We start from the raw sequence: 27,709 nt of genomic DNA, 5'->3' as shown, positions 1-27,709 counted from the left end.
CTACTACCAACTGTACTTCTTGGCCTTCGTACCTGCTTCAAAGAAGACATAAAATCATCTGCAGCTGAAATGTTATATGGAGTACCGATTCGACTGCCAAACGAATTCTTCGCCAACATGGATGAAACTGTCGACCCTACGAAATTCCTGAGCAGTTTTTGAGAGCCCATGCAGAAAATTCGACCAACACCCACAGCGCACCATATTAAAGAATTCCTAAAGCAACCTTTGGACCGCCTTAAGCCTGTTTTCCTAGTCAAGGATGACAAGCAGTTCGACTCGGAGGAATCTAATCCCACTCCTCAAAGGACTTACGAAAAACGGCGTAAGGTAGCATTCGCGAGCCAAGGATCGTGACGTCACTGGAAGGGGAGTACTGTGGCAGCATCGATATATCCGTAGCGTCACCTACATCCTGCATCCCTAAAATAATACTACATTTATGCGATACGGCAAAACTTAATAATTAAGCGTCATTCTCTCGATACTGACTTGTATACGCGCGTATTGTATGTGCATTTTTATAATAAAGCTTTTTAATCAAATATATACGCAAATGAAGTTAATGGCGAAACTCACATCGACATATGTGCATAGCTGCCACAAGCGGGACAGTTCTCTATTTTATTTTCATTTTTTATACTCGTTACTCGTAGAGTAAAAGGGTATACTTTATTCTTTGAAAAATATGTAACAGGCAAAAGGAAGCGTTTCTGACCATGTCCGTCCGTCTGTCCATCCGTATCAACGTCAATATCTCAGGAACTATAAATTCAAATTCTGCTCTTAGTTTTAAATATACAATACAACTTTTCCAAAGCCTTATTTTTATAGCTGATCGAAACAGACTGCAGGATCGCTGTATCATATAGTTCTGATGTTCTGAATAGAAACCAGGTCAGCTTGTGTAACTGTATTAGATTCGGTGTTACTAGTATCAAGGAGACTTTCAATACTGCTATCTCTCAGAAAATAAGTGTAAAAAAGTAATCAATTTGATCAGAAATTTAAAGAAAGGGAACAATGACAACTCTCACCTCTCACCTCTCACCTTCCTCTCTAAGATAAGTTCAATTTATGGGATAGGGACCTATTGCTGTCGATGACTGCATTCATTTTCTGGGGGCTATGAGAATGTGACGCATTGATTTTGAGGAGCACTGTATAAAACCGCAAGCTAACAGAGAATAGTACTTCTACTTATTTTTAGAATTTTGTGCAACAAAAGATAAAAGCTTATAATTATTTTTTATACATTTGTAAAGCCAAGCGTCCCTTACCTTAAAACGAAAATCTCAATCTTGTAGTCTAAACATTTTTTATGAGTGTGGACGTGACAGTTTGACGTGACGCCGCTAGAACACCAGCTTTTAAGCTCCAATAATTACCGGCATTTAAATATTTAAAAGAATGGAGGGACAGAAGGATTACCAGACGGACGGAAAGACTTACAGACTATATGTACACAAAGACATTATAATAACAAGATGCGTAACGGCCATACATTGGTTTTGCCCTATGCAGCCACTTTTTTGGTGACGACCAAAATTGTTCTCTTTTCCCTCGCCGAAAATCGAGAGCGTTAAAATCTAAAAACAGAATTGCCTTGCTTGTATGAGAAAAAACAATAAAGGAAATCGTGTGCATGTGTGCGTGCTTATGCTAGAAGACGATTTCAGGGCCGAAATCATTTTTGATCTAAGAAACAAATTTGAATAATGTTTTGGTCAATTTCGATTCGTAACTATTATGGTTTGAAAGAAGTTTTTATACCCGTTACTGGGAGAGCTTTTCCTACCACCCATAATTGCGCGCTTTTTTAAAATTATCAAAATAAAATATAAAAAAATGAATCTTATTTGCATTTTAAAAACTGAAAATTGGTACTGGTAAATAACTATAGTAAATAATTAAAACGCATAAAAAGTAAATTATTAAAACTACTGTAATTTAAAACAAACAATTTTCAAAAAAAAGAAATTACATTTAAAATATTTCATAAAAATAATTCATAAACTAAAATATTATTTATAAAATAAATAAAAATATGGAAACTCTTTATTGCAAAATTGATTTCATTGATGCACGAAGTGCGGACATAAGCACCGAAGAATCATTGACGTCTTATATTTTTCACACGTCGCACGCTGAATACTCTAATGAAAACTATTCTAATATAAAATCATATTTGAAAATTATTATGCATTATTAGGTACATAGATTGTGCTATTATTATTTCTATGTTGAATTTAAATAATTTTTATGTTAAGGCAATGCAAAACTAGAGTTTTTAAGTGGTGGCAATTTATAAAAAATAATATAGATTTAAAGTCTAAGAACTTCTAAAATGAAGGGCATATTTTGTCTTTTTTACAATGCATGTGCATACATGTGCACCAATACAGTGGTCAGCTGTCGCTGTATGCGTACAAGAGAGCTGCTGGCTCTAAAGCTCTCCGCTCTTTGGCTTTTGAACAAAATTTCGAGAGAGCCTGGAGCCACTTGAAAAGCCTCCACGAAAAAATCGTGTGCAAAAAATTCGTATGGCGTTACGCACTTTGTTATTCTAATGTTTTTGATGTATGTACATTACTATATATTAGTAAAAATAATTATTTTTGCTTAATAGTAAATGATATATGTAATTATACTAAAATAAAATTACCCTTTCTTGGGGACTAGTGTTATTTTGGTATAAAAACATTTTACGAACCTTTAAAAAAATATTTAGAAGCTTTAATATTTTTAAAAATTTCACAAAGAAAAAAATTGAGGACCAAGTTCTTTGGGAACCGCACTTTAATCAAATAAATTACGTTTCTCTCGTAAATATTTATAAGGACAGATATAATGGTATTATTAAAAAAGTAGAAATGCAGATGTATTATCTATATTTATATTTTATCTTCTGAGCTATTTTCCGAACTTGGTTCATTGATAAAATATGCAGCAATACAAGGTGTACGTAGAATTTCACCAAAGCAGTTCCACGAAGAAAAGTAATAGGTAAAAGATATATAAACATGCATGTCGTACAATTTACCCTTATCATTTTTATAAATAATTCAGTTTTTTTTCACTGGGTACTATTTGGACTGTGTTGAATATAATCCATATAATGTCAATCAAAAATGTACATTTCTGTTATATGCATTATTGTATATAATAATTTAAAAAAAATTTAATTAATCAGTATGGGTTATTGAAAATTCACGATAAAACTAAATTCACGATACTATTATAAAAAGTAATTTTAAAGAAATATGACCTTTTGTGACTCATTGTTAAAATTATTTAACATAAAAATAAATAATAATAACATTTGAAAGCAATATGTGTGTTAGACTTATACAAAAATTAGAAAAGATTTTAAATGACCTACCTTAAACCCATCATAAGTCCAACTGCCAAATTTTAGAACACAGGTCTGTTCATCAAATGGGAAATATTCTACATCTATTTCACAGGATGATTTGTATATTGCTGGTGGCTTCCATTCAACTAATCCTTCTGAGTAAATTGTGGCTTTTGTTGCAAGAGTCACTTCGAAGTTACCATCAGCACTACATGATATTTTTCAGTATCGGTACAAATTATCATTACTTTTAATACTTGGAAAGATGTAATATGGTTAAAAATTGGAAATTTCTTAAAAATATATGTTTAAGTACTTTAATTAATGATATTGGATAGAAGTAATACGTACAAATAATACAATAATAATACACATAATTAACAATTTTATCTAGAACCCCGATTTTTTTTTTTAGGTGGGTCTTGCTAATAATCCTAAGGCTAATATTTTTTGCAAAATGAAAGACGATTTTTATGGTAGCGAATTCAAGCGATTTAATTTATTTTTCTTCGAGAAATTTGGCAGCGATGCTCATGCTTTGGGTATGAAAACGATAGTTAAATTGATTGCAGAGCGAACAGTAGAAAGCTAAGCCAAAGGTATAGGTGCGAGAGTAATAAAAAAGAGAGTGATCCGAAAAGGAAGAGCTTAGATGCTCACGAAGCTGATCTGCATAAATAACAAACATAATGGTGTTGAACTGTGTCTCCAAACTTGGCATGTTTACAAAAAACCAATTTAGGAATTTCTGGCAGAGAGGCAAGAGAGGCTCTTTGACGGAATTCCAGATCTGGTTTCTCCGTTGATGCTGTTGGTTTTCAATTAGTTATTGAATCCGTGAGATTCAACAGCCTGAGTCTGTTGAATTAGCGGCCATCCCGACAGAAGCTGGACATAACCGACGCACAGCATCACAATCAGTAAGTCTATGCGTTGAGAACACTGAAACTCTTGGTCCGCGATTTTTGTGTATGTTCCAGTTGCAAATGTTCATGTGTAAGTAGGGCCGAGTAGTTAGACGTTTGAGATCGCATTGAAATATTTACTGACAAGCAGCATCACAAGCTGCTGATTTTGCCTTCTCAGGTTTAAGTTAATTTGCGAATCGGGTGTTATAAGGTGCAGTTGAGATCCAGAGTGGAGCAGAGCACGGCAAGGAACAAAGGGTTCTTGAACGGTTCCTCACTAATACGGTGGATCCTGTGCAAGAAAAGCAGCAGGCGTTCTAGGCAATGCAGAGGGTTCTACGGCATGATGTGAGTCAGAAGCAAACGTTTCTCAAGGCTGTGATCTTTTATGAGGTGAAGGCGAGGCCAAGATTCCCAGATCAATCAGGGTGTGATGCTTAGATCCGCATGCACGGAAATTACTGAAATTGCACTGCCTCAGTTGATGCCCAGTCTTGCGGCAGTTTATGCAAAGTGCGAGCCTTCTTGCTTCTTTGAATTTATGGTTTTTGAATCTCTGAGTGTCTATTCTATTGAATCTATTGAGTTTCCAGCATCATTGCAGAACGCACAGGTGGAAGGGCTGAGACTTGTAGCAAGAAGCGCTGACCTACGTAAATCAGATGCTCTGTTGCTCCCACCTGGTTTTCAGCGTCCTGCATCGCTGCTCCAAAAATAAAACTATTAATTCCCACGTTGTAACTGAATTTTTGAAGTCTGTATCCTCTAAATGCTCCTCCCATTTCGCCTGACTCCAGTTTCGGATCAAGTTTTTGGTCAAGAACTTGAGCGATAAACCATCCAGCGATTTGTTCCGTTCAACCCAATCGATTTAGCGCACGAATATGAGCGTTGAATTTATCCAACAGCTCATAAAGCATTGAAACGGAACCGCTCTGCACTGCCCTTAGCCACAGAATCTCAGTTACATGCACCTAAAAAACTAAACGCCGATTAGCAAATCTGTTTTGTAACAACTCCAAAGCTATAGCATAGTTGCTCTCCGAAATTTTCCAACGCCGTGTCCCTCAAGCAGGATCGTAAATGCTGCAGCTTTTCTATGTTTGTGAGGTCAGTATGGATATCTATTATCGTAGACATGGAATAAAAATCCAGCCAGTTAGCTTAGCCTCCAAAGAATTTGGTAGTTCAATAGGGGGCAGCAGCAATGCTGATGGCCACAATTGCACTGAGAAATGACGTCAGCAAAGGTTGAGTAGGCGTGGATTTGAAATCTACCCAAGAACTAAGGATTAAACGAGAACATCATCGAACTTCTCACTCAAATCGCTTAAAATGTCATTAAAATCGAAGATCATAAAGCTCGTTTAGAATTTTCCCAAATGTTTGTTTGCAGCTCATCGATCAGCTACAACCTCACATGAAGAACGGAATCGTCAAAGGAAGTTAACGCAGAACTTGATAAAGAATCTGTCTCAAAAATATCACCCCGTTACCATCAGCGGTAACGTTTCCAGTAGCCATGGCAAGAGCAACAACAAATTCGGTTCAAGCGGGAGGATGAGCGCAAAGAAGAATTAGCGGCAGCTTCCGATAGTTTGCTTTAATGTTTAATTTTCGATTATTGTAGACAAACATTGTTTTTGCACTATATATTGTTTATGCATAGATCACGCCTTTTTATTAGTCATTTTTGCAATATGAAAGACGATTTTTATGGTAGCGAATTCTAGCGATTAAATATATTTTTCTTTGATAAATTTGGCAGCAATGCGCATGCTTGGGGTATGAAAACGAGAGTTGAATAGAGGAATTTCCGGCAGCTGCAAGCACCGGCAGTAGGTTTCTGTACAAAGAAATAATGTAGGAGACATATCTTTACTAGATTAGTGATGCATTATTTTCGTAAAAGTCAACGTTTATTTAATCAATTTATTTCAGTACTTCCTAAAAATACTTTTAAAAATATATTTATACCCGTTGCTCGTATAGTAAAAGGGTATACTAGATTCGTTGAAAAGTATGTAACAGGCAGAAGGAAGCGTTTCCGACCATATAAAGTATATATATTCTTGATCAGATATGGCCGATATGGCCATGCTTGTCTGCCCGTCCGTAAGAACGCCCACAAACCGCCCAAAGCTGCCACGCCCACACTTTTAAAAATGTTTTGATATTTTTTAATTTTAGTATTAATCTTGTAAATTTCTATCAATTTGCCAAAAATCTTTTTGCCACGCCCACTCTAACGCCCACAAACCGCCAAAAACTGTCAGTGTTGAAGACTCTCCTTCGCACTTCCACTAGCTGAGTAATGGGTATCAGATAGTCGGGGAACTCGACTATAGCGTTCTCTCTTGTTTTAATGCTCTATTTGTGTCGCTTTGGAGTATTTTTTTTATACTCCTTTAATATATATTGTGCTAAGTAAATAACAGATTTTGTGTTTCCCTAAAGTATGTTTGATCAGAATTATTAGCCGATCAAAATAGTTTGCTAGTCCGTACAATCGAGATGCTGGGAACAAGCATACGGACTTTTAGAAGTATATTGATATATCAATTTTATATTCTTTATTTTTTTATTATGTGTAACAAAATGGTACTAATCATGATTTTGTCCGTATGAAACTCAACAGATAATCATGGCATGTGCACCAGTAAAAATGTCTTTTGCATAGAAATTTGGTGTAAATTGTCTGCGAAGAGGGTAGTTTTACAACTTTAAAGCTTAAATATATATATTACTCTATTGCTCTATTTGCCGAGTAAGGTTTTAAAACTGGTTTATGTTAAAGAAAATATCTGCTTGCATTAGGGTTACTTTATCAATCGATCAAGTATCTAGTCTTCCCATAGCCTTATAGTCTTTACTATCAAAACATCTTTCATATATGTAATTCTATACATTTTCGAGTTCCGGTGAATGGGAATTTGATGAATGGCCCTCGCCATATGTAAACCATTTTTTCTTTATGGCTTTCATACTAACTAATATTTGATTAGCAATAAGAGGTAAGCGGTGTTTTATTTGACCAGCAAATGGGCGGAAATTTGTCTTATATTGACCTTATCATCTTTAGTTAGGCTGAACGGTATTATGCAGACCCCTGGGTCTTTCGAATACAAAAAAAAACCGGTTATGCGCGATGCCCTAAATCAATGATTTCAAATATTTTTTCAATACTTCGGTTAACCTTTTCTTTTTAAATTTATTTTAACTTTATTCAGAGGTGCTTCATAAACCGATTCAGCCTCAACAACAGGTTAAAAACCTTTTGCGGTTCTTTACGGAAGTAGCTGATTTGTTTTTGCCTGTTTCACTTCAAAATCCAGCATGCGTTCGATGCGACCATATTGTTTAAATCTGATGATTGACAATACATTTTTGAAAAATTCTAGAAATATACAAGACTAATAAATTTAATAAAAATATGTGGGCTTTGATATAAGCGTGACAATAAGAGTAAACAAACTTGATCATGGCATTGAGCAACTGCATGGAGGGAAGTGCATCTCAGTGGCTTATCACGGTATGACTTAGAATGAGTTCCAGGACTTCTTTCTCCAGCGCTTCGAAACCGAAGAGACGCCCGACTGGAGCCGAATGTTACTCTGTTTACGCAAATCGGTTGGTGACAACGCTGACTACGAAGTGGCGAAATATGGGAATAGAAGAAATTGCCGTTACAACTGTTCTTGCGCATATGACAAACATTGACAGTCGTTTGCATTTTTATTTTTACATCCAATGTGCGCAGTAGGAGTAAACTATAGCGGAATTAAAAGCTTTCACGTTCGACAAAAAACTACTTGCTCGTGATGTCTATCTTGGACCTGACCCAAAGCACCCAAGAGTACCTATTGTGTGTCACTTCTGTTCAAAGCCGGGACATCGAGTTTCTGAATTCTGAAGTAAAATGCGAACAGGAAAGAGAGGCGAAACCTCAGCGTGACAAATCAAATATTATTGGTTACCAAGACATTTTTCCAATCAGTGCCCCAAAAACGGAACTGCAGCCATACAAGCCGTTAACCAATGTTTTGTGGCAGAGCCAATGGGAAGTTTGCTGCAACGAGGTAAGGTCTATCCAATTGGGTTTGACTCTGGTGCAGATTTAGGATAATATCAATATAGAGATATATAGGGTGTTTTTTTTAGAGGTATAGAACTTTAAATTGCAATAAAACAACGATGGATTATTCGATTGACATGAATTTTATTGACATGAAAGATAATCTTGTGGCATTACATTTTAAATATGATTTCTGGCATATGACCGCCACGGCTGGCTCGGATGTAGTCCAATCTGGACGTCCAATTTGCAATGACTTTTTCCAATATTTGGCCGTATATCGGCAATAACACGGCGAATGTTGTCTTCCAAATGGTTTAGCGTTTGTGGCTTATCCGCATAGACCAATGACTTTACATAGCCCCACAAAAAGTAGTCTAGCGGTGTTAAATCACAAGATCTTGGAGGCTTATGAAAAATCGGGAACAACAGCAATCTCGTTTTGGGCCCATTCGACGAATCTACGCCTTGCTTGATGATCGTTTGGTTTCAATTCTTGCACGAGTTGGATTTTGTAAGCACGCATGACGAATTGCCAAACCAAACTGAGAATAAATCACTTGACAGCTGTTAAATCGGTCGCCATCTTGAACAGTAATGCCAACTTAAGGTTCTATACCTCTAAAAAAAACACCCGTTATATCAATATAGAGGGGTAAGCGTATGGCTCACATCAATTTCCTGTCAAGAAATCCCTCGTTACCCGAACATATTTTGTTATTGAACAAAACGAGTAAATCTGTCTGAAATTTCAAGTACTTGGCTTCTTAATGAGCAACGAGTAGACCCCGCGATATCGGAAACTGTAAATAAGTGGGATTCAGATGAGTTGTCCGAAAACTTGACCAAAACCCTTGATCTTCGAAAAGGTGTATTATATCGCAAAGCACAAAGACTATGTAGAAAAAATTATTACCAGTTGAACCCAGAACTTTAAAATGGTCGCTAATTAATCAAGTCCATTAGTCTATAATGCATTTAGGTTGGCAAAAGACACTCGTTAAAGTGTATCAGTTTTATTAGTTTGCCAAAATAAGCAAGTGCGATCGTAACTTCGTTTCAAATTGCATAGCAGTAAATCTGTGAAATCACCTTGCAGAAAAGTTCAAGCGGAACTGCATCCTATTCAAAGTGTATACCGTGGCATACGATTCATATCGATATAACGGGAGAATTGAGCGGCAAGAGCGATTAGAAAGAGTACGTCATTGTTCAGATTGATGCTTGTACAAAGTTTCTTTATTTATATCACACCTTAAAGATAGATGCCGGAGGTTGTGTAAATGCTTTGAAATCTTCGCTATCATTGTTTAGTGTGTCACAGCGCATCATCACCGATCAGGGCAGAACTTTCACCAGGACTAAGGTTTCAGAGTTCTATGTTTCACAAAAAATTAAACTGCATTTGATTGCTGCAGGGGCGGTCGTGCAAATGGGCAGGTTAACCGAGTGATGAGTACGCTCATGGCGAAGATCAACTTGCACTGAATTTTACCATTTGTCGTTCCACTGAAGGCCCGACCAGGGCCAGATGTGAAAATTCCAAGCGAATTGAATAACAAAAATGAAGAGAAAAGCCCGCCAATGAGTTCAGTTTGCTAACGAAAGTAATCTGTATAAAAATGACGATGAGCTGTGAGTTATCCGTCAAAGTGAGACGATGCACAGTGGCGCCTTAGATACTTTAGGGTTACAAAAATCATAACTCTTGAACCAGTTTAAAAATGTTCATAATATTTTTTTTAATGAAAGGTAGTAATTTCCATTAAGTGGTCATACTATAAACATATATAAGTGATAAATATTAGATTTTATACTCGAAAATTTATGTTTTTGAGGCAGTTTTCCCAATTTGTATCCAATTTCGGCAAATAATTTTCCATTGTTTTCTCTGAAAACGCTAATATGGTACATATTTTATGTTTTAAAAACAAAAAATATATAAATTTTAAAGAAATTTTTTTTTGTCTTTTATTTTGTCATTTTTTCATCTATTTTTATTTTCTTTGCTTAAAAAATTCATTCAATTTTACTTAGTTAAATATTTTTGGAGAATAATTAATCATTATACATTAATTTAAAAATGTATGCCCGCCATACAATTTCGTAATGCGCTGCGACTACGCTTGTAGCAGAATTTGCACTAAGCCGCGCGTTATTTACGCTGAGTTGAAAGTATCTTTTGCCTGGGAAAGTCGGGGTGGTACGTCGGGGGACCCGATCTCTTTTGAGTATGATAAAGAACATATTCAAGAACAACACCTCATACGCCATAAGTCGGTGTAAGATCGCTTTCTTTTTTCCATCAAAGTTGAAAAATATGTGAAAATTAGTACTTTGGTAAAACAGGTATGACTGCACGTGCAAAGAATATTATTTTTTTACAAAAAAAACCTGCTTCTTTTGCAACCCAAAAAAGGTTCAACTTTGAACACGTATAACTTTTAAAATACTGATTTTTTGGATTCAAGCTTCTGAAGTATTACCTGTCGAATGCAATATCCGATGCAACGATCTGTTGTCATCAAAAATTAGATTTCTGTATAGTATCTGTATCTTTTGCGCCATTGTGCGATGAGGGATTAATGAAGAGTTATCTGTCTAGGTGAGACGATGAGTATGTGACAAATAGCTATCCGTCTAGGTGAGACTATGAGACTAATGATTAACAATGTGAGAACTGGCGGAGGATCAATATAATAAAAGGCATTTTTAGAACAAGTTGTTAAGCTGATATATTACTCTTTAAGGGGTTATATATGTTGCGGTGCGGGAAAATGGAGAAAAGTTTGGATTTTTCTAGAAGTATGTAGCCATGTTCGTTTCAAAATTTTATTTTATAATTATAAGTTATATATATAAATTGTAAATATCGCAATACTCAGCATTGTTTTAAAAAACCTTATAGATAAAGTGCCATCGATTTACGACTTTTTGTTATCCAGAAAAGACGACATAAACATTTTAAATTTAATGCTAATTTATCTTGTCTTGAACAGAGTTACCAATCATAAATGGAAAGGACAGCTTTGCTACTAGTCCGCGCCCAACGAGCCGGGAAGACCATCAGAAAGCCATCAACGACGTATCCGGCCAATTGCTGACACAGCGGTCAGTAAAATACCATCCGGCCGTATGCTGATGAAGCAGTCTGGGGACAGCTGCGATCGTTTGATAAATATAAGAACCCATGTACTTCTAGACTTAAGGGAGAACTTTTAAACATTAAACGACACACTTTTGTACGAGCCGCACAACGAATGGGGCGCTTTATTCATAATTTAAGCTTAGCTTCACAACGGTTTCTCTCGTAGTTGATACATAGTTTCACAAACTACAATCATTCACCCACCATTTGGAGCCACACTGATAACTCTGCCATCACGTTTTACTGCATAGTTATACGCTACACGCCACCACCTAAAGACAATCTATCTATCCAGCCTTTCACGTAACACTTATGTATGCGACTTCTTCTTATGCATGATCATAACTACGTCGATCGTTAGTGTCCAAGTAAGCAGCTGAGATTATGTTTTCGGACACTTTAAGACTTCGGTTTCGAAACTTATTTTACAAAGAGGATTTTATCTAATAGAAAGTTCAAGCATCTAATTACTTGGTATACAAGGTAACAAGTAACCGCAGTAAAAGCTTTGTGCGACGAACGACACATGAAGGCTTACTTCGGATGCTGGTCGGCCGCCGTGATCTGTACGATAGGGTAATCTTAAGTTCTCTCTTCTTATATTAACCATTCTAAACTGACAGCCAAAGAATAAAGGTCCATCATAGTAATCGAATCTTTTATTAAAAATAACCGCTGTTAATATCAAGTCGGAGCTACGACCTTGCTACCGGCTTATTCCAATTGGTCACCTGAGCTATAGTCACCGATCGTGGCCACCACCTTGACCCGATCCGCACTCAGTACCACACCAGAGCCACAGAGGCGACAGCAAGGTGGCTGTGTTGTGGGCAGAAACGTGTCCTAACACCAATGCAGCAATCCCCTGAGCAGCGTCGTCCCACGGGGACACCTCCTGCAGCAAACGGCGCAGGTTGAGGATCTTACGCGCAACTACCTTGGCGCATCCATATTAAAATCATATCTTAAGCAGTCGTGACGTTGCTAATAATGGTAGTCTATACGAAATCTAATTTTTTTCTTAATGACATGATTAAATTATCTATTCAAGATGATTTTTGCTCCACACTATTTCGTTTCAAGTTTGCCCTGACAGCAGATGTTAAAAAAATGTATCGCCAAGTAATGGTAAATAAAGCAGAGTTCTTGAGATTCTACCATTTCAATACCGCACCAAACGGAACTGGCCCTCTTCGACGATATAGTAACTGGTACTGCATACGTATAGCAGTTTAGATCTATCAAGTCTGAAGTGTCCCATGTTCGTTAATCAGCCCGTTTCGAATTGACATATACAAAGTCGTTAGGTATAAATTGGTTGCTCAAAAATACAATCATGGGTTTAGAAGTGACACAACGGAAAATATTATTGGCGAAGTTGAAACTGTTAAAACCCAGGTACCCAGCAGGTAGGACATTATTGTCAAAGCCGTCGATCTTAGACGCAGCGATGGAACGGCAGTCGTTACCAGTGGGTTGAAAGCGTTTGCAGAAAAACTATTTTTCATTTTAAGGTACTTTTAATTAATGGTTCTAGCAAATGACCAAAAATAAGGAATCTGAAGAATAAGCGAATATACGTTGTCTTATGGCAGATAGCGCTAGAAGACTTATTGCTTTTGAAAATTACACACGCTTTATACAAAATGTTTTTGACTATTTAAGTTACATTTTTAGTGTGCGATCTGTGACAGTTCAGCGACGACTGACTCTTCATTTATTCAGCAAGTGTGTGTATACTGTTTACATTCGCGACTCTTATAATTAGGTTCTTACATTCTAATATTGCAATGGGACTTATACTACTATGCTTATACACAATTACTACTACTACTACTACAGCTCGGCCATTCTGATAATTAGGATCTCCTGATCCTCGCCGCTCTACTTCTTGTAATCATTACATTTTCGTTACTTATTTCAGTGTTTGTTACATTTGGTTTGGTTTTCTTATTTACATTTACCTTAGACATTTGTTTTTCTTTATCATTTTTCTTTTCTATATTTTTATTATTTGATACCGAATTCTTTTCTTGAAGCCATGGTTTAATATTATGAGCCGCCCATATTCCATCGTATGGTGTTTGTGTCAACTGAAAACCTTCCACATCTTTGATACAATACCTATCATTGTCTAGTACTTTGGCGATTTCATAGGGGCCTTTATATTTGGTTATTAATTTCCTAGGCGCTCCAACTGTTGAATCAAAATTCTTGACCACAACGTAGTCTCCTAATTTGTATTTATTTGCTTCTAGTCGTTTAGCGTCAGCATATTTCTTGTTATAGTTCTGTACTTTTTCCTGCGAAACTTCTGCATTTTGTCTAATTTTCTCTAAATTAATTTCTTTTCTTTTTAGCATTGACTCCAATACATTTTCTTTTAAACAATCTAGCATTTTTCCTTTTTGATTCACTCCAAACAGCATTATACTTGGGTGCTCATTTATGCTTCTGTGCTTTGTATTATTCATTGCATACTCTACATCTTCCAAAACTTTGTGCCACTGTGCGTTCATTTCTACATCTACGAGCTTACTAATCATGGGTCCTAGGTCTCTATTTATTCGCTCAACTTGTCCATTTGCTTGTGGTGAGCCTGTTGCAATTTTGACGTGCTTAATGTTTCTTGATTCCAAAAATTCTTCGAACATATCTGATGTAAAACATGTCCCTCTGTCTGAAACAACGGTCGTTGGTCTGCTATACGCTCTAAAATAATCACCTAAAGCTTCCATTGCTTCCTTTGAGTTTGTTGATTTCGCTGGATACAATCTCACAAACTTTTTGCATCCATCAACAATTACTAATACATGTTTTTTCGTAGAATTCTTTTGATTTACCGGACCATAGTGATCTATATGTATGACTTCGAATGGTGTGTTTCCCTTTGGTACAATATTAACAGTTCCTTCTTGCTTACCATTTTTTCCTTGAAAAGCTATACATTTTAGACAGTTCTTAACATGTTCATCCGCTTTACTTCTAACATTTGGAAACCAATAACTTTTACCGACCATTTCCGTAACTTTGTCTTTCCCTACATGGCCTAACTCATTGTGGTATTTATACAATACGTGTTCTTCCATAGCTTCCGGGACATAGAACAGTAACTTATCTTTTACTTTTTTGTAAATCACACCATTTCGCATTTCATATAATTCGCTTTCTTCTTTACTTAGCATTTCTTTAATCTTTCTCAACTTCTCGTCTCTGTTTTGGCATATAACTAAATTGTCCTCGAACGTATTTTCCTCTATTACCAAAATCGTATTACATCTACTAAGAGCATCAACGTGTTTCATTCTAGTTCCTGATCTATGCTCTAGTTTATACAGATAATTCTGTAATTCCAAGGCCCATCTTGCTATTCTTGGGTTCAAGTCTTTTTTATTCAACGTCATTGTGAGGGCATTACAGTCTGTCACTATTTTGAATTCAATTCCTTGTAGGTACACTCTAAACCTTTTTAATGCATATATTACTGCTAGTGTTTCCAGTTCAAAACTATGATACCTTGATTCTGTATCCGTTGTCCTTTTTGAGAAGTAAAAAACTGGATGTAATTTACCATCTGCTTTCCTTTGCAAGAGAATTGATCCGAAACCTATCGAACTTGCATCGCAGTGCAATTCTGTTTCATCCTCAGGACTGTACAATGCTAAAATAGGCGTTTTTAACAGCTTGCTTTTTAATACATCAAATGCTTCTAATTGCGCTAGGCCAAACTCGAACTTTTTGTCTTTCTTTGTCAAATCATGGAGTGGCTTTGCTATTGTTGAAAAATTCTGTATAAATCTTCTAAAATACGAGCACATCCCCAAAAAACTCTGGACATCATGAACTTTTTGTGGCACGGGAAAATTTTCAATTGCTTTCACACCGTCGTCATCTGCTTTAATACCCTTTTCTGATATTATATATCCTAAATATTTCACCTCACTTTGAAAAAACATACATTTATCGATTCGTAGCTCTAATTTGTTTTTAACCAATCGCTCAAATACTTCTTTTAATATAGCTTGGTGATCTTCTATATTCTTTGTCGCTATCATTATGTCATCGAGATAAACTATCACCTTCTTATCCCTAATCATGTCGTCAAATACTTTGTTGATGAACCTTTGAAAAACAGACGGAGCATTTGTCAGCCCAAAAGGCATTCTTGTGAACTCATACTGTCCTAGTGGCGTGGTAAATGATGTATACTTTATCGATTCTTCGTCCATATAAACATGGAAGTATCCATTTTTCAGGTCTAACTTCGAGAACACAACTTTGTTTGCTAGGGTATCTAATAAATCATCAATTAATGGCATCGGGTATCTAACTTTCGCCGTGATCTTATTTAGTTTCCTATAATCTATGCACATCCGAATGCCACCCAATTTCTTTTTTACTAGTACAATTGGCGAGCAATACTCAGACTCACTTTGTCGTATAATACCATCTTTTAAATAATCATCAAGGATTCCTTGTAATTTTTCTTTCTCTACATATGCCAGGCGTCTTGGCGAAAAACTAAACGGCTTGTCTTCCTCTAACCTTAGCTTCATTTCACATTTTATATTCGGTTCACTCGGTCTTTTTGGTTTAATATAATATTCTTCAATAACATTTATAAATTCGCGTCTTTGTTTAAAATTTAATTGTGAACCTATCTCATATACATTTTCATTATCATTGTAATCAATTAATAATAGTTGTTTTTCAAAATTATTTTGTTCGTCTGCGTTTGTCTCATAATGACTTTTAGATTCTTTATTTGTATTTTGATTTTCTTCAACTATCGAATCTTTTTTTATTTCAGATATTTTTTCGTGTTCATTATCAATTACAATTTTGGCCTTTACTCTTGCTAAAAATCCTTCCAATAACATAGCATATCCATAGATTCATCATCCACGACATATAATACATAGGAGTATCTTATTTGAAATTTAACTGAACATTTTACGCTTCCATGTATTGTAATTTACTTAAATTTAATCCAACGTAACTTAAAGAAGTAGTCTTTTCCATTTTAATTTGACTTGGTATAAAACGTTTTTTAATAATACTTATCGGGCTGCCAGAATCTATGAGACATTCTATAAACATAGGGTTCAGCCTATTATTCTTTGTACAAAATGTTAATTCAATATAACTTACATAATCGTTGTCCCCGCCCTTCGACTTCTTGTATTGGTTGCACTCCTTAGCAACATGTCCTTGCAAGCCACATGCGTAACAAGCCCCATCTTGTCTCTTAGGCTTGCGGCACTCTTTGGCCAGGTGGCCCCGACTGTGGCAATTGTAGCACTCTGCATTACCTCGTGGCTTCTGAAAATCTCCTGCTCTACGGTCTTCCGGTAATTTGGTCTTAGGAACGTAGCCCAACTCAACGTTTCGGAATGCCTCCAGAAGCTCCAATCCGGTCTTGAACGAACGCGACTTAGCCAGATTGCGTAGATTGACATCGTGTATGCCGTCAATGACATATTCCAAAAATTCATCTTCTGCCATTGCTAAGTTATCCGCCAGCTGCCACTGCTCGTTGTAGTACTTGGAGAACTCCTCACCTTTGATCCAGACGCAGTTCTGTAGCTTCTGCCGCATACTCAACTTTGATTCTTTGGACATTACGAACATTTTCTCCAGGTGGCTTAACATTTTATCCGCTGTGTCCATAGTAGCGCTCGTGCTTGAATACAGCCATATTTCAGCATCGCCCTTAACTTTGTAGTGAATCAGCGCACGCATCATCTCGTCGCCGACCTTGAAATTTTTCTGGACATTCAAAAGTTGAGATATCCAAACATTGAAATTGTTTCCGCCATCGTATACCTTAACGATCTCCTTTAAAATTTCGAAAGAAATGCTTGAGTCTGTGTCGTTACTTCGTTGTTGTTTATTTTTTAACTGGTCGATCTCATTTTGCAGCTTCAATATTTTCAACTCATTTTCCATTCTTTGAATATCGCTGTCTTGGATAGTTACATTGTTCCGCATCATTTGGTTTCCAAAACATTGTTGTGACTCCTTGTTGCCAGCCATTTGCATCTCGGGATCATTGTTGCTGGCCATCGGGATCGCTAAACATTTGTTGGACTCATTGTTGCTGGCGCTCACCATCTGCCTCTCAGAACATTGCTCGATCTCATTTTCGTTGTTAACATTTATTTCGCAAGATCCCGTTACTTTTCTCGAACCTTCTGTTTCTTGCATTCCTTTGTATGTATGTGTAACCGTTGCCGTCATCGTGTCGCCGTCGTTGTCGCTACTTCTTGCTATCTCGTTTTCGCTACTTTGTTCTTCGCCGTTGCCGTTGTTTTCATCCCTGTCTATTTTACCGGTTTGTTCTGTGGCGTTGATTTTTTTCATTGCTGTTTTATTTTTTTCATGCGCGCACCAATCAAATTTAATATTTTCAAGTCTTTTAATCAATTCGATTTTTGTGCCACTACTTTTAAGTTTGTTTTGTACGCACAGAGCTTTTAGTTCTTTTAATGTGTAATTGCCAGGATTACAATTCATTAATGCCGATTTTTATTTTTCTTTTGAAATTATCACTTCGGTAGGTCCGACCACTTCTGAGCTTTAGTGTGCGATCTGTGACAGTTCAGCGACGACTGACTCTTCATTTATTCAGCAAGTGTGTGTATACTGTTTACATTCGCGACTCTTATAATTAGGTTCTTACATTCTAATATTGCAATGGGACTTATACTACTATGCTTATACACAATTACTACTACTACTACTACACATTGCAAGATTATGTAAGAATAATGTCAAATAGTCGAGTTCCCCGACTATCTGATACCCGTTACTCAGCTAGTGGAAGTGAAGAGTCTTCAACAATGACAGTTTTTGGCGGTTTTTGGGCGTTAGAGTGTGCGTGGTAAAAAGTTTTTTGGCAAAACGAAAGAAATTTACAATACCAATACAAAAATGAAAAAATATCAAAACATTTTTCAAAAGTGTGGGCGTGGCAGTTTTGGGCGGTTTGTGGGCGTTAGAGTGGGCGTGGCAACATGAATCGACAAACATGCGATGCGTCTATGTTTTTGGATTTCTCAACTTTCTAGCTTTTCATAGTTCCTGAGATCTCGACGTTCATACGGACGAACAAACGGACATGGCCAGAGCGAATTGACTATTGATCCTGCTCAAGAATATATATACTATATATGGTCGGAAACGCTTCTTTCTGCCTGTTACATACTTTTCAACGAATTACTAGATTTCCCTTTTATTCTACGAGTAACGGGTATAAAAATTTAACTTACTTTTAAAATACATTTTAATCAATAATAAATTCTTTTAAATAATATCGGAATAACGGCCACTAAAAACAATCTTAAGATCTAGGAGTATTCAGTTCTATATTAGAAATAAACTATTAAAAATTATAAGTCTTATCTGACCAACAGAGGTGATCAACTTAAAAAGTAATGAGACTTATTATAGACATATTAAATTTTAGAAAGGGCTTCTGTTTACTCACTTATTATAAAGAACAATATCCGGTCTCCATATATGATCTGAAGGAACATGCAGCATATGAACTCCACCATATTCTTTTGGTTCCCATCGCAGTTTGTAATCATACCATGACTGTCAAAAAGAAAATTAAACTGCATGTCTATTATTTCTTAGTCTGGACAAAAAGGCAGAAAAGAGAAATTACTTTTGATTAAAATAAAAAAATAAAATAATATATATTTTCTTAAAGGGTACGAGACGTGTTGAATCATATAACTGTTAAAAGAAAGCGTATACTATAAAGTATATATATTTTTGATCAGAACCGCGCTGGCATTGTGGAATGCTCATGTGGAATGCATTGTCAGGTAGACATCAAGAAAGGCAGTTCAGAAGCTGTTCTTTTTTTTTGTTTGTTTATTAATCATTTTTGCCGATCAGATTTGAACGAGGTATCGTAATCATTATATAAAAAGACAGTAACACTTCAAACTCCGAAGAGATAAGTCGTGCAACTATAGTTTAAAGGGTCGCTTCGCGCAAGCCCGAAACTCTTATCAGAAAAATTTTGCACAAACAAGAGAGAAACATGCACAAACGAAAAAAAATGCTTAAGCTGCAGAAACAACCCAGAAATCAATCATCAGAAAAGCCCACTTGACCGCAAATGCCCCACTTTTCATCAACATCACATACCACTTCATCGAAGACAACAACAACTGGACCAGCCAAAACAACAATTATCACTGATACGACAAACTAGAAAACATGGATACTCATCACAACACACAGAGGAACTAAAAATAAAAATGTTGTCAAAAGATAAGTCTAATAAGCTATCTACTAACCTCAAAGCATCCAAAATAAAGTCCAAAGCTCTAAACAAAAAGAAACACACTAACAATAGCGATAGCGAATCCATATAGAATCTAAAGCCTTACGCAGAACTTAAACTAAACCGTCAACACCACCCTCAAACTAAGTTATAAGCTTTTATTTCCTCCCAAATGTCTCTTACTGTAATTTAATGGAACTTAAAAGGATATGTAAACAACTACAGCCAACTCCTTATTCTCATTAAGAAATACTCCCCACACATAATTTGCCTCCAAGAAACCCACATACAATACATTAATATCATCCCAACTCCAATAAACTATAAGCTATTAACCAATATAGCCACCAATAGATTTGGGGCGTGGCACTACTAGTTCATAAGTCAATCCAATACACTAACCTCAATATCACAAACGATCTAGAAGCAATAGCCATAAACATACAATTTAAAATAAAATTAAACATATTTTCCACATACATCTCCCCGACCAAAAACATTTCTGACCAGACACTCCAAAACACATTTAACATTCAGCAAACACAATCTCTAATTACGGGAGATTTCAATGGATGGCACCCCTCTTGGCGCTCCCCAACAACAAATACACGAGGGAAAACAACCCAAAGATTCATCGACAATACACACCTTATTCTACTAAACGACAAATCTCCCACACACTGTTCAACACACAATACTTACTCACATATCGACCTCACACTCTGCTCTCCAATCCTAGCCCCTCACGCAAATAGGAAAATACTAAACGATCTTCATGGCAGCAACCATTTTCCTATAATCACGACCCTATCCCCAACGACTAATACACAAAAATTCAACAGACCCTTTTTTAAACTGAAAGAAGCCAACTGGGACCAGTACAGCGCACATACACAACAAATAAACGAGAAATACCCTACCTCCCAAAACGTAAACAAAGTAGCCGCCCAAATCAATAGAATTATTTTATATAGCGCAAACCTCTCAATCCCACAAACCTCACCAAACGCTCATCAAAACAGGGTCCCATGGTGGAACAAGCACCTCGACCAACTACAAAAGCAAAAACAACTTGCTTGGAATAAATTAAACCGTACAATTACCCTAGAAAACATTATTGACTATAGACGCAAAAACGCAAAAACGCAAAATTTAAGTACGACTTAAAAAAAAGAAAAAAAGAAGCTTCCAGCTCTTTCACCTCAACCATCCAGCCCACTACCTCCTCATACAAAATATGGACCAATATAAGACGTTTCTGCGGACTTAACCCAATAAAACAAATTCATGCCATATCCAGCCCAGAAAGCAACGAAACGACACTAGCTAGCAACGAAATTGCTAACATATTCGCACAACACTTTTCTGAACTCTCCGGCGACTGGAACTTTTCAGAGGAGTTCCGAAACAATAAATACAGAAACAACCTACACAACTATACCCCCTCTCCAATATCCCAAACCATTGAAAAAAACAACATATCTCGAACTCATCTCAGCGCTACAAACATTAAAAGGATCAGCTCCAGGACTCAATAGAATCTCATATTAAATGATAAAAAATAGCTCCCCCACAACAAAACACAGAATAACAAAACTGTTTAATGAAATATTTAATAGCCACATACCACAAGCCTACAAAACAATCCCAATCCTCAAACCTAACACCGACAAAACTAAAACTACGTCTTACCGACCCATTTCTCTCAACTGTTGTATAGCAAAAGCTCTAGATAAAATTATAGCTAAAAGACTCTGGTGGTTGGTGACACATAACAACCTACTTAACGAAAACCAATTTGGATTTAAAAAAGGCAAATCGACTTCGGACTGTCTACTCTATGTAGACTATCTCATAACGAAGTCAAAAATGCACACCTCCCTCGTCACTCTTGACTTTTCAAGAGCCTTCGATCGAGTAGGTGTGCACTCCATAATCCACCAGCTGCAGGAATGGAAAACAGGCCCAAAAATTATAAACTACATAAAAAACTTTATGATTAACAGGAAAATAATTGTCCGTGTCGGTCCGCATACATCAAGCCCACTATAAAATTTAACGCATACGCCGACGACTTCTTCCTTATAATAAATTTCAATAAAAATACAAACATCAGCCTAGACAACCTATTAAATGATATTGGGAATTGGGGCTCCTACTCAGGGGCATCGATATCCCTATCAAAATGCCAACACCTCCACATATGTAAACAAGAGAGAACGCTATAGTCGAGTTCCCCGACTATCTGATACCCGTTACTCAGATAGTGGAAGTCCGAAGGAGAGTCTTCAACACTGACAGTTTTTGGCAGTTTGTGGGCGTTAGAGTGGGCGTGGCAAAAAGTTTTTTTGGCAAATCGATAGAAAAACCAATACAAAAATGAAAAAATATCAAAACATTTTTCAAAAGTGTGGGCGTGGCAGTTTTGGGCGGTTTGTGGGCGTTAGAGTGGGCGTGGCAACATGAATCGACAAACTTGCGCTGCGTCTATGTCTCTGGAGTCTGTATGCCTAATCTTAACTTTCTAGCTTTTGTAGTTCCTGAGATCTCGACGTTCATACGGACGGACAGACAGACAGACGGACAGACGGACAGACAGACGGACATGGCCAGATCGACTCGACTATTGATCCTGATCAAGAATATATATACTTTATATGGTCGGAAACTCTTCCTTCTGCCTGTTACATACTTTTCAACGAATCTAGTATACCCTTTTACTCTACGAATAACGGGTATAAAAACATTACTTTACTTGCAAGATAAGCTGTAACAACATCCAAATTCCTACCGTTACTTCCCTAAAAATTCTAGGTATAACCATAAACAACAAATATAAATGGAACACACGCATAAATTCACTCTTACCCGAACTCTACAATAAGCTAAATATAATAAAATGTCTATCCAGTCTCAAATTTAATTGCAACACGTATACACTACTTAATGTAGCAAAGGCAACGGTCATCGCCAAATTAGAATATGGCCTGTTTCTATACGGCCACGCTCCCAAAAGCATTCTAAACAAAATAAAAACACCATTCTTCTCCGCAATCCGCATAGCCCTCGGAGCCTATCGCTCTACCCCAATAAATCATTTACTCCACGAATCAAATATTCCCTCTTTAGAAATGAAACGAGACCTTCAAATAGCCAGGCTATCCCAAAACCTAATCTTTTCGAAAAACACGCCAATTCACAAATTTGTTAAGCACAAAAAATCTAAAAAGGAAACACCATCAATAATAGACCAAACAATCAAATAATACGACTTCGACTAGGACACACAAACATAACCCACCAACACTACCTAAATCCAAATCCAAATCCAAAATCCAATAATAGTTTGCCTTTTTTGCCAAGGAGATCTTTCAATAAGCCACATAATGAACTCATGTCCATCCCTCATACAAACCAAGCAAGCCATATTTAGCAACGCTAACCCCCTAGACCTTCTTAGCAAGCTCAGCCCAGAAAACATACAAAAAATCATACGCTTCCTAAAAAAACAGAATTATACCACCAAATTAAAAAAAAAAAAAAATACAGATGTACAACAACAAACACAGTAATCATTTAACCAATTAGCCATTAAATAGATTAAAAAAAATAATAAATAAATAAAAATTTTAAACCAACATAGCCATAGGCCCTGCAGCCAGTGCTATATTACTTAAGTTAGTTTAGTTTTGCAAACTGCTCTAACCATTATAATAATAATAATTATATAAAAAGAATAAAATTACTATAAAATATGTAATTTAAAAGGTAGTGAAGAAGTATTATTGGAAGTATCCTCAACCAAACCAAACCTATTTTAAAAGACCATATGAAGTATATATATTCTTGATCAGGATTAATAGCCGAGTCGATCTGGCCATGTCCTTCCGTGTGAACTAGGGAACTATATAACCTTGAAATGTGATTCAGCATGCAGACTCCAGATACATAGACGCTGTGCAAGTTTGTTGACCCATTTTGCTACGCCCATTTTAACGCACACAAACCACCCAAAGCTGCCACGCCCACACTTTTAAAAAATGTTTATATAATTTTTGTATTAGTTTTTTAAGTTTTAATCGATTTGCCAAAAAATATTTGCCACGCCCACCTTAACGCTCACAAACCTTCCAAAGTTGCTACGCCCACACTTTTGAAAAATGTGTTGAAGTCTCTCCTTCACACTTCCACTAGCTGAGTAACGGGTATCATATAGTCGGGGAACTCGACTATAGCGTTCTCACTGGTTTTACTTAACCCAACTATTATCAACAAGCAAAGCTCAGCTTTTGAAATCAGTGACACACAGAGGGATGAACAATTGTCGTAATAAACCTCTTCCAGAAAGTAATAATAATTTAAGAAAAAAATGCCAATTAAAGGAAATGAATAATAATTAAGCAAATAAAAAAATCCCATACCAATAAAACCCTCCGATGCTCCGAAAACAGTTTTCTCCGTTGATAACAAAAAATTTATATGATACAAAAAACATGAACGCTATAACACTTTAAAAGACAAAAATAAAAATAAAAATAATACAAGTTTACATATGTCCAAGTTACGGGGTTTGGACTTGCACCCGCTCTCCGCTCCCTCTTATGCTCTCTCGCTCTTCACCACAGAGTCTCCAAGGAGTCTCCGCTGCGCTTGGGAGAGCCTAGCTAATTAGAATAAGCTTCAGTGTAAAAACTATTACGATCGAATAAACATAAGCCCGGTCGCGCCCGCGCAACTAAGAAAAGTCAAGTGTTCGCCATTTCGAGTGTTTTCTATTTTAGCCGATTTGGAAAATTCCAGGACAGCACCCCCTACAACCCATCACTTTTTGATCCATTCGAGCCAGATCACCTGGATTTTCAAGTTTGTCCACCAGCGAACAAATTACAAGATAAGTACGAAATTTCCATTCCTTTTAATTGCCGGTCTGCAGCAAAAGGTTCGAAAATCCAATTTCGTTCAATTTGCTGTAAGATTTATTGTCAAATCTAACGGATTTCTCCGACAAAAGGCAATTAAAGAAAAGTACTTATTCATTCTCACGGGCGCCGCCATGTTACCCACCGTTCTCCTTTCACCCTCATTCGTGAAAATTTCTAAGTCCAAATTTCCGAATATATTTAAATATTCATCCAGTCCGAAAAGTGCAAAATTCCAAATGTGAAAAAGTGAAAATAATTTGTGCCAAGTTCAGTGAAAATTTTAAAGTCCAAAGCTCGGCCAAAAGTGGCAAAAATTCTGTTTTCGTTTTACTGTGTCCAACGCAAGCCAAATTCTTTTCGCAACACATTTTTGCTTTAACTCCGCAGTCCACTTAATACAATTTGCTTTGCTATCGAAGAATACAATAACGAAACAAACAACACATACCCTCTGGCCATTCCAAATAAAATATTAATTAAACATTTACCCGCCAGTTCCATATATTACATTAACATATATTACATCAACATATATTACATCTACATATACTACATCCATATACATTGCATATATTATATCTACATATAGCACATATACATTACATATATTATATCCACATATATCACATATACATTACATATATTACATCCACATATATTACCGACATACATTGCGCATATTATCTGCATTCCTTTTAAACATATACCACAGTGTAAATTGTTTCCCGTCGGCAAATCCAAGCCACAAATAAAATTTATTCCAAGTGCCGACGCGGAAAAGGCGTTTTGTTTTCCATCAATTTTTTCCGTAAATTTCCAAATTAATTTCCGAGCAATATTATTAAGTGCAGTCTAAGGAATCCGTCTACATTTTCAAAAGTGTGACCGGGCTCCAAAACCGCTTCCCTTCCATTTCGCATTTCTTCGATTATGCCAAACCCAGGTCTATTTTTTCACCACAAGGGCCCAAGAGTCCAAGAATCCCAAGCATTTCGGTGAAAACGCCTGCACAGATTTCCGACGACTGTGCTACTCCATCCAAAGCCACAGTACAGCGCACAGCTAAAAATATGGCTGCTTCCGATCTAGCGCTAGCCAAATTCATTTCGGTTTCTGACCGCTTAAGCGAATTTGAGGCTCAGATCAACACACCGGAATCCGCAGCTCCAACCGTCACGATGCTTAGCGTCCGTCGCGACCAAGTCCGAACCCTATGGGACAAGGTTGAAAAGGAATTCGACCTCTGCTCAGAGTGCCTTGTGTCAGCAGGCGAAGCGGCAGCAGGCAACATGCCTATTCTCAGGGCTAAATACAGTTATTGCTATTCAGTCTATGAAAGGTGTGTTGCCCAGCTCGTTGATAAAATCGAGCAGGGCACGTCTCAGTCCATCTCAGCCGCGAACGTTGCGCCCCAGGCCTACATTTCCTCTGGCTGTCGGTTGCCTCCATGCGATACAGAAGTTTTCGCTGGCCGACTTTCCGGGATCTTTTCACAGCCATTTATATCAATAACCGCTGACTCCGGTTGAAAAGTTATTCCATTTGAATGCCAAAACAAGTGGCGACGCGCATGCCATCGTTTCGATTTCGCCTCTCACCAACGAGGGTTTCCGCTCCGCGTGGGAAAACCTAATAGAGCGTTTCGAAAATAAACGATTGTTGGTAAACAGTCAATTGAAAATACTGTTTAATGTGCAGTCGATACCACAGGAATCTGGGGCGGTCTTGAAGGTACTGCAAAGTACTGTTCAAGGTTGCTTGACTGCCTTAGAACTGTCAGGCATCACACTGAGAACTGGGACTGCCTGCTGGTATATCTGTGTTCATCCAAGCTACCGAAGATAACTCTCTCCTTATGGGAGCAGTCGCTCCATAAGAAAGCCGACATCCCGACATGGGCAGAGCTGAACACCTTCCTCACAGAACGTCATCGAATCCTAGAGGCCATCGATGATGTGAGACCGTCCGTACCAAGTCAGTCGCACTCCAAAGCGATAAACTCAAGTGGGCCCTCTAGAAAACTAAATTCCTATGAGACGAAAGTGGCTCCAAAATCGAAAAGTTGCGACTTGTGCAACAAGGAAAACCATCCTGTCCGTGTATGTCCGCGTTTTCTCCAAATGTCGGTTGACGACCGGCCAGCCTACATTAAACGAAAGCAGTTATGCTTAAACTGCTTTGCAAAGGGACATCAGCTTCGTGAGTGCAGAAGCACGCACAATTGTTTTACTTGCCGTGGCCGGCATCACACGTTGTTGCACCGAAACAACCTCTTTTCCAGCAATTCAAGCCTTCAAATCCTGCAAGGCCAATTTCTGCTAATCAGGCCAATTTCGTTCCAAGTGAGCAAGCCGGTGTTCACAATTATTTCGCGACGGGCTCAAGAGCTATCCTTCTTGGCACTGCCGTAATCAATATTTCCCATCTTGGCACTAACTTTAAGGCACGCGCCCTGATCGACTCCGGATCAGAGGCTACATTCATAACCGAGCGACTGTTCAACCTCAGCCCAAGTCTCAGGCTTAAACCAAACAGTAGCCGCTCAGTCCAAGAAGAAATCTGCCTTCCTACCCAATTCCGCAAAATTTCCTTCGGGATCTTCCCGATTTTCCACTGGAGGATCAAAAATTCTATGAGAGCGCACAAATAGATGTCCTTATCGGAGCCGACATTCTGCCTTCGGTGCTTCTGAGTGGAGCAAAAACCAACATCTGTGGCTCTCTCTTGGGGCAAGAGACCATTTTCGGCTGGGTACTAACTGGGCCAGTGTCAGCCTCAGCACAAAGCAAAATTTCCTCCTTTTCGACGCACATCTCCCACGCGTACGATAATTCACTGGACAAACTACTCACAACATTTTGGGAGGTGGATAATATACCAACAAAGTTGGTAAAAGAATCCGATTCCATGTGCGAGAAGAATTTCTTTCAAACGACCACGGGAAACGAGTGCGTCAAATATGTCGTTACTCTGCCTTTTCGAGACCCAGAACATATCGG

The 27,709-nt window shown here is 37.4% G+C and overlaps 2 protein-coding genes across 4 annotated transcripts in view; both read right to left on the bottom strand.

The window, feature by feature from the left end:
* Window positions 1-27,709, bottom strand: part of LOC120457905 (acetylcholine receptor subunit alpha-like) — a 73,696-nt gene that overhangs the window by 17,916 nt on the left and 28,071 nt on the right. For 2 of the 3 annotated variants that reach the window (XM_039645415.1, XM_039645413.2), the window contains exons 3-4: window positions 18,976-19,085; window positions 3,383-3,563 (exon numbers count right to left, since the gene is read on the bottom strand). In XM_039645415.1, coding sequence (XP_039501349.1) covers window positions 3,383-3,563; window positions 18,976-19,085 — 291 coding nt within the window. The remainder of the gene's footprint in view (window positions 1-3,382; window positions 3,564-18,975; window positions 19,086-27,709) is intronic. The other variant, XM_039645414.1, reaches the window with a different exon arrangement.
* Window positions 16,466-18,225, bottom strand: LOC120457904. The gene is made up of 2 exons (XM_039645411.1): window positions 16,638-18,225; window positions 16,466-16,576 (listed from the first exon to the last, which is right to left on the bottom strand). Exons 1-2 carry the CDS (start codon window positions 18,000-18,002, stop codon window positions 16,565-16,567), a joined length of 1,377 nt encoding a protein of 458 aa, XP_039501345.1. The 5' UTR covers window positions 18,003-18,225; the 3' UTR covers window positions 16,466-16,564.

Source organism: Drosophila santomea, unplaced genomic scaffold, assembly GCF_016746245.2.
Source record: "Drosophila santomea strain STO CAGO 1482 unplaced genomic scaffold, Prin_Dsan_1.1 Segkk89_quiver_pilon_scaf, whole genome shotgun sequence".
In the NCBI taxonomy this organism is placed as follows: Eukaryota; Metazoa; Arthropoda; class Insecta; order Diptera; family Drosophilidae; genus Drosophila; species Drosophila santomea.
Note: the sequence above shows the minus strand (reverse complement) of the source record. Positions and strands in the feature narration are given on the sequence as shown.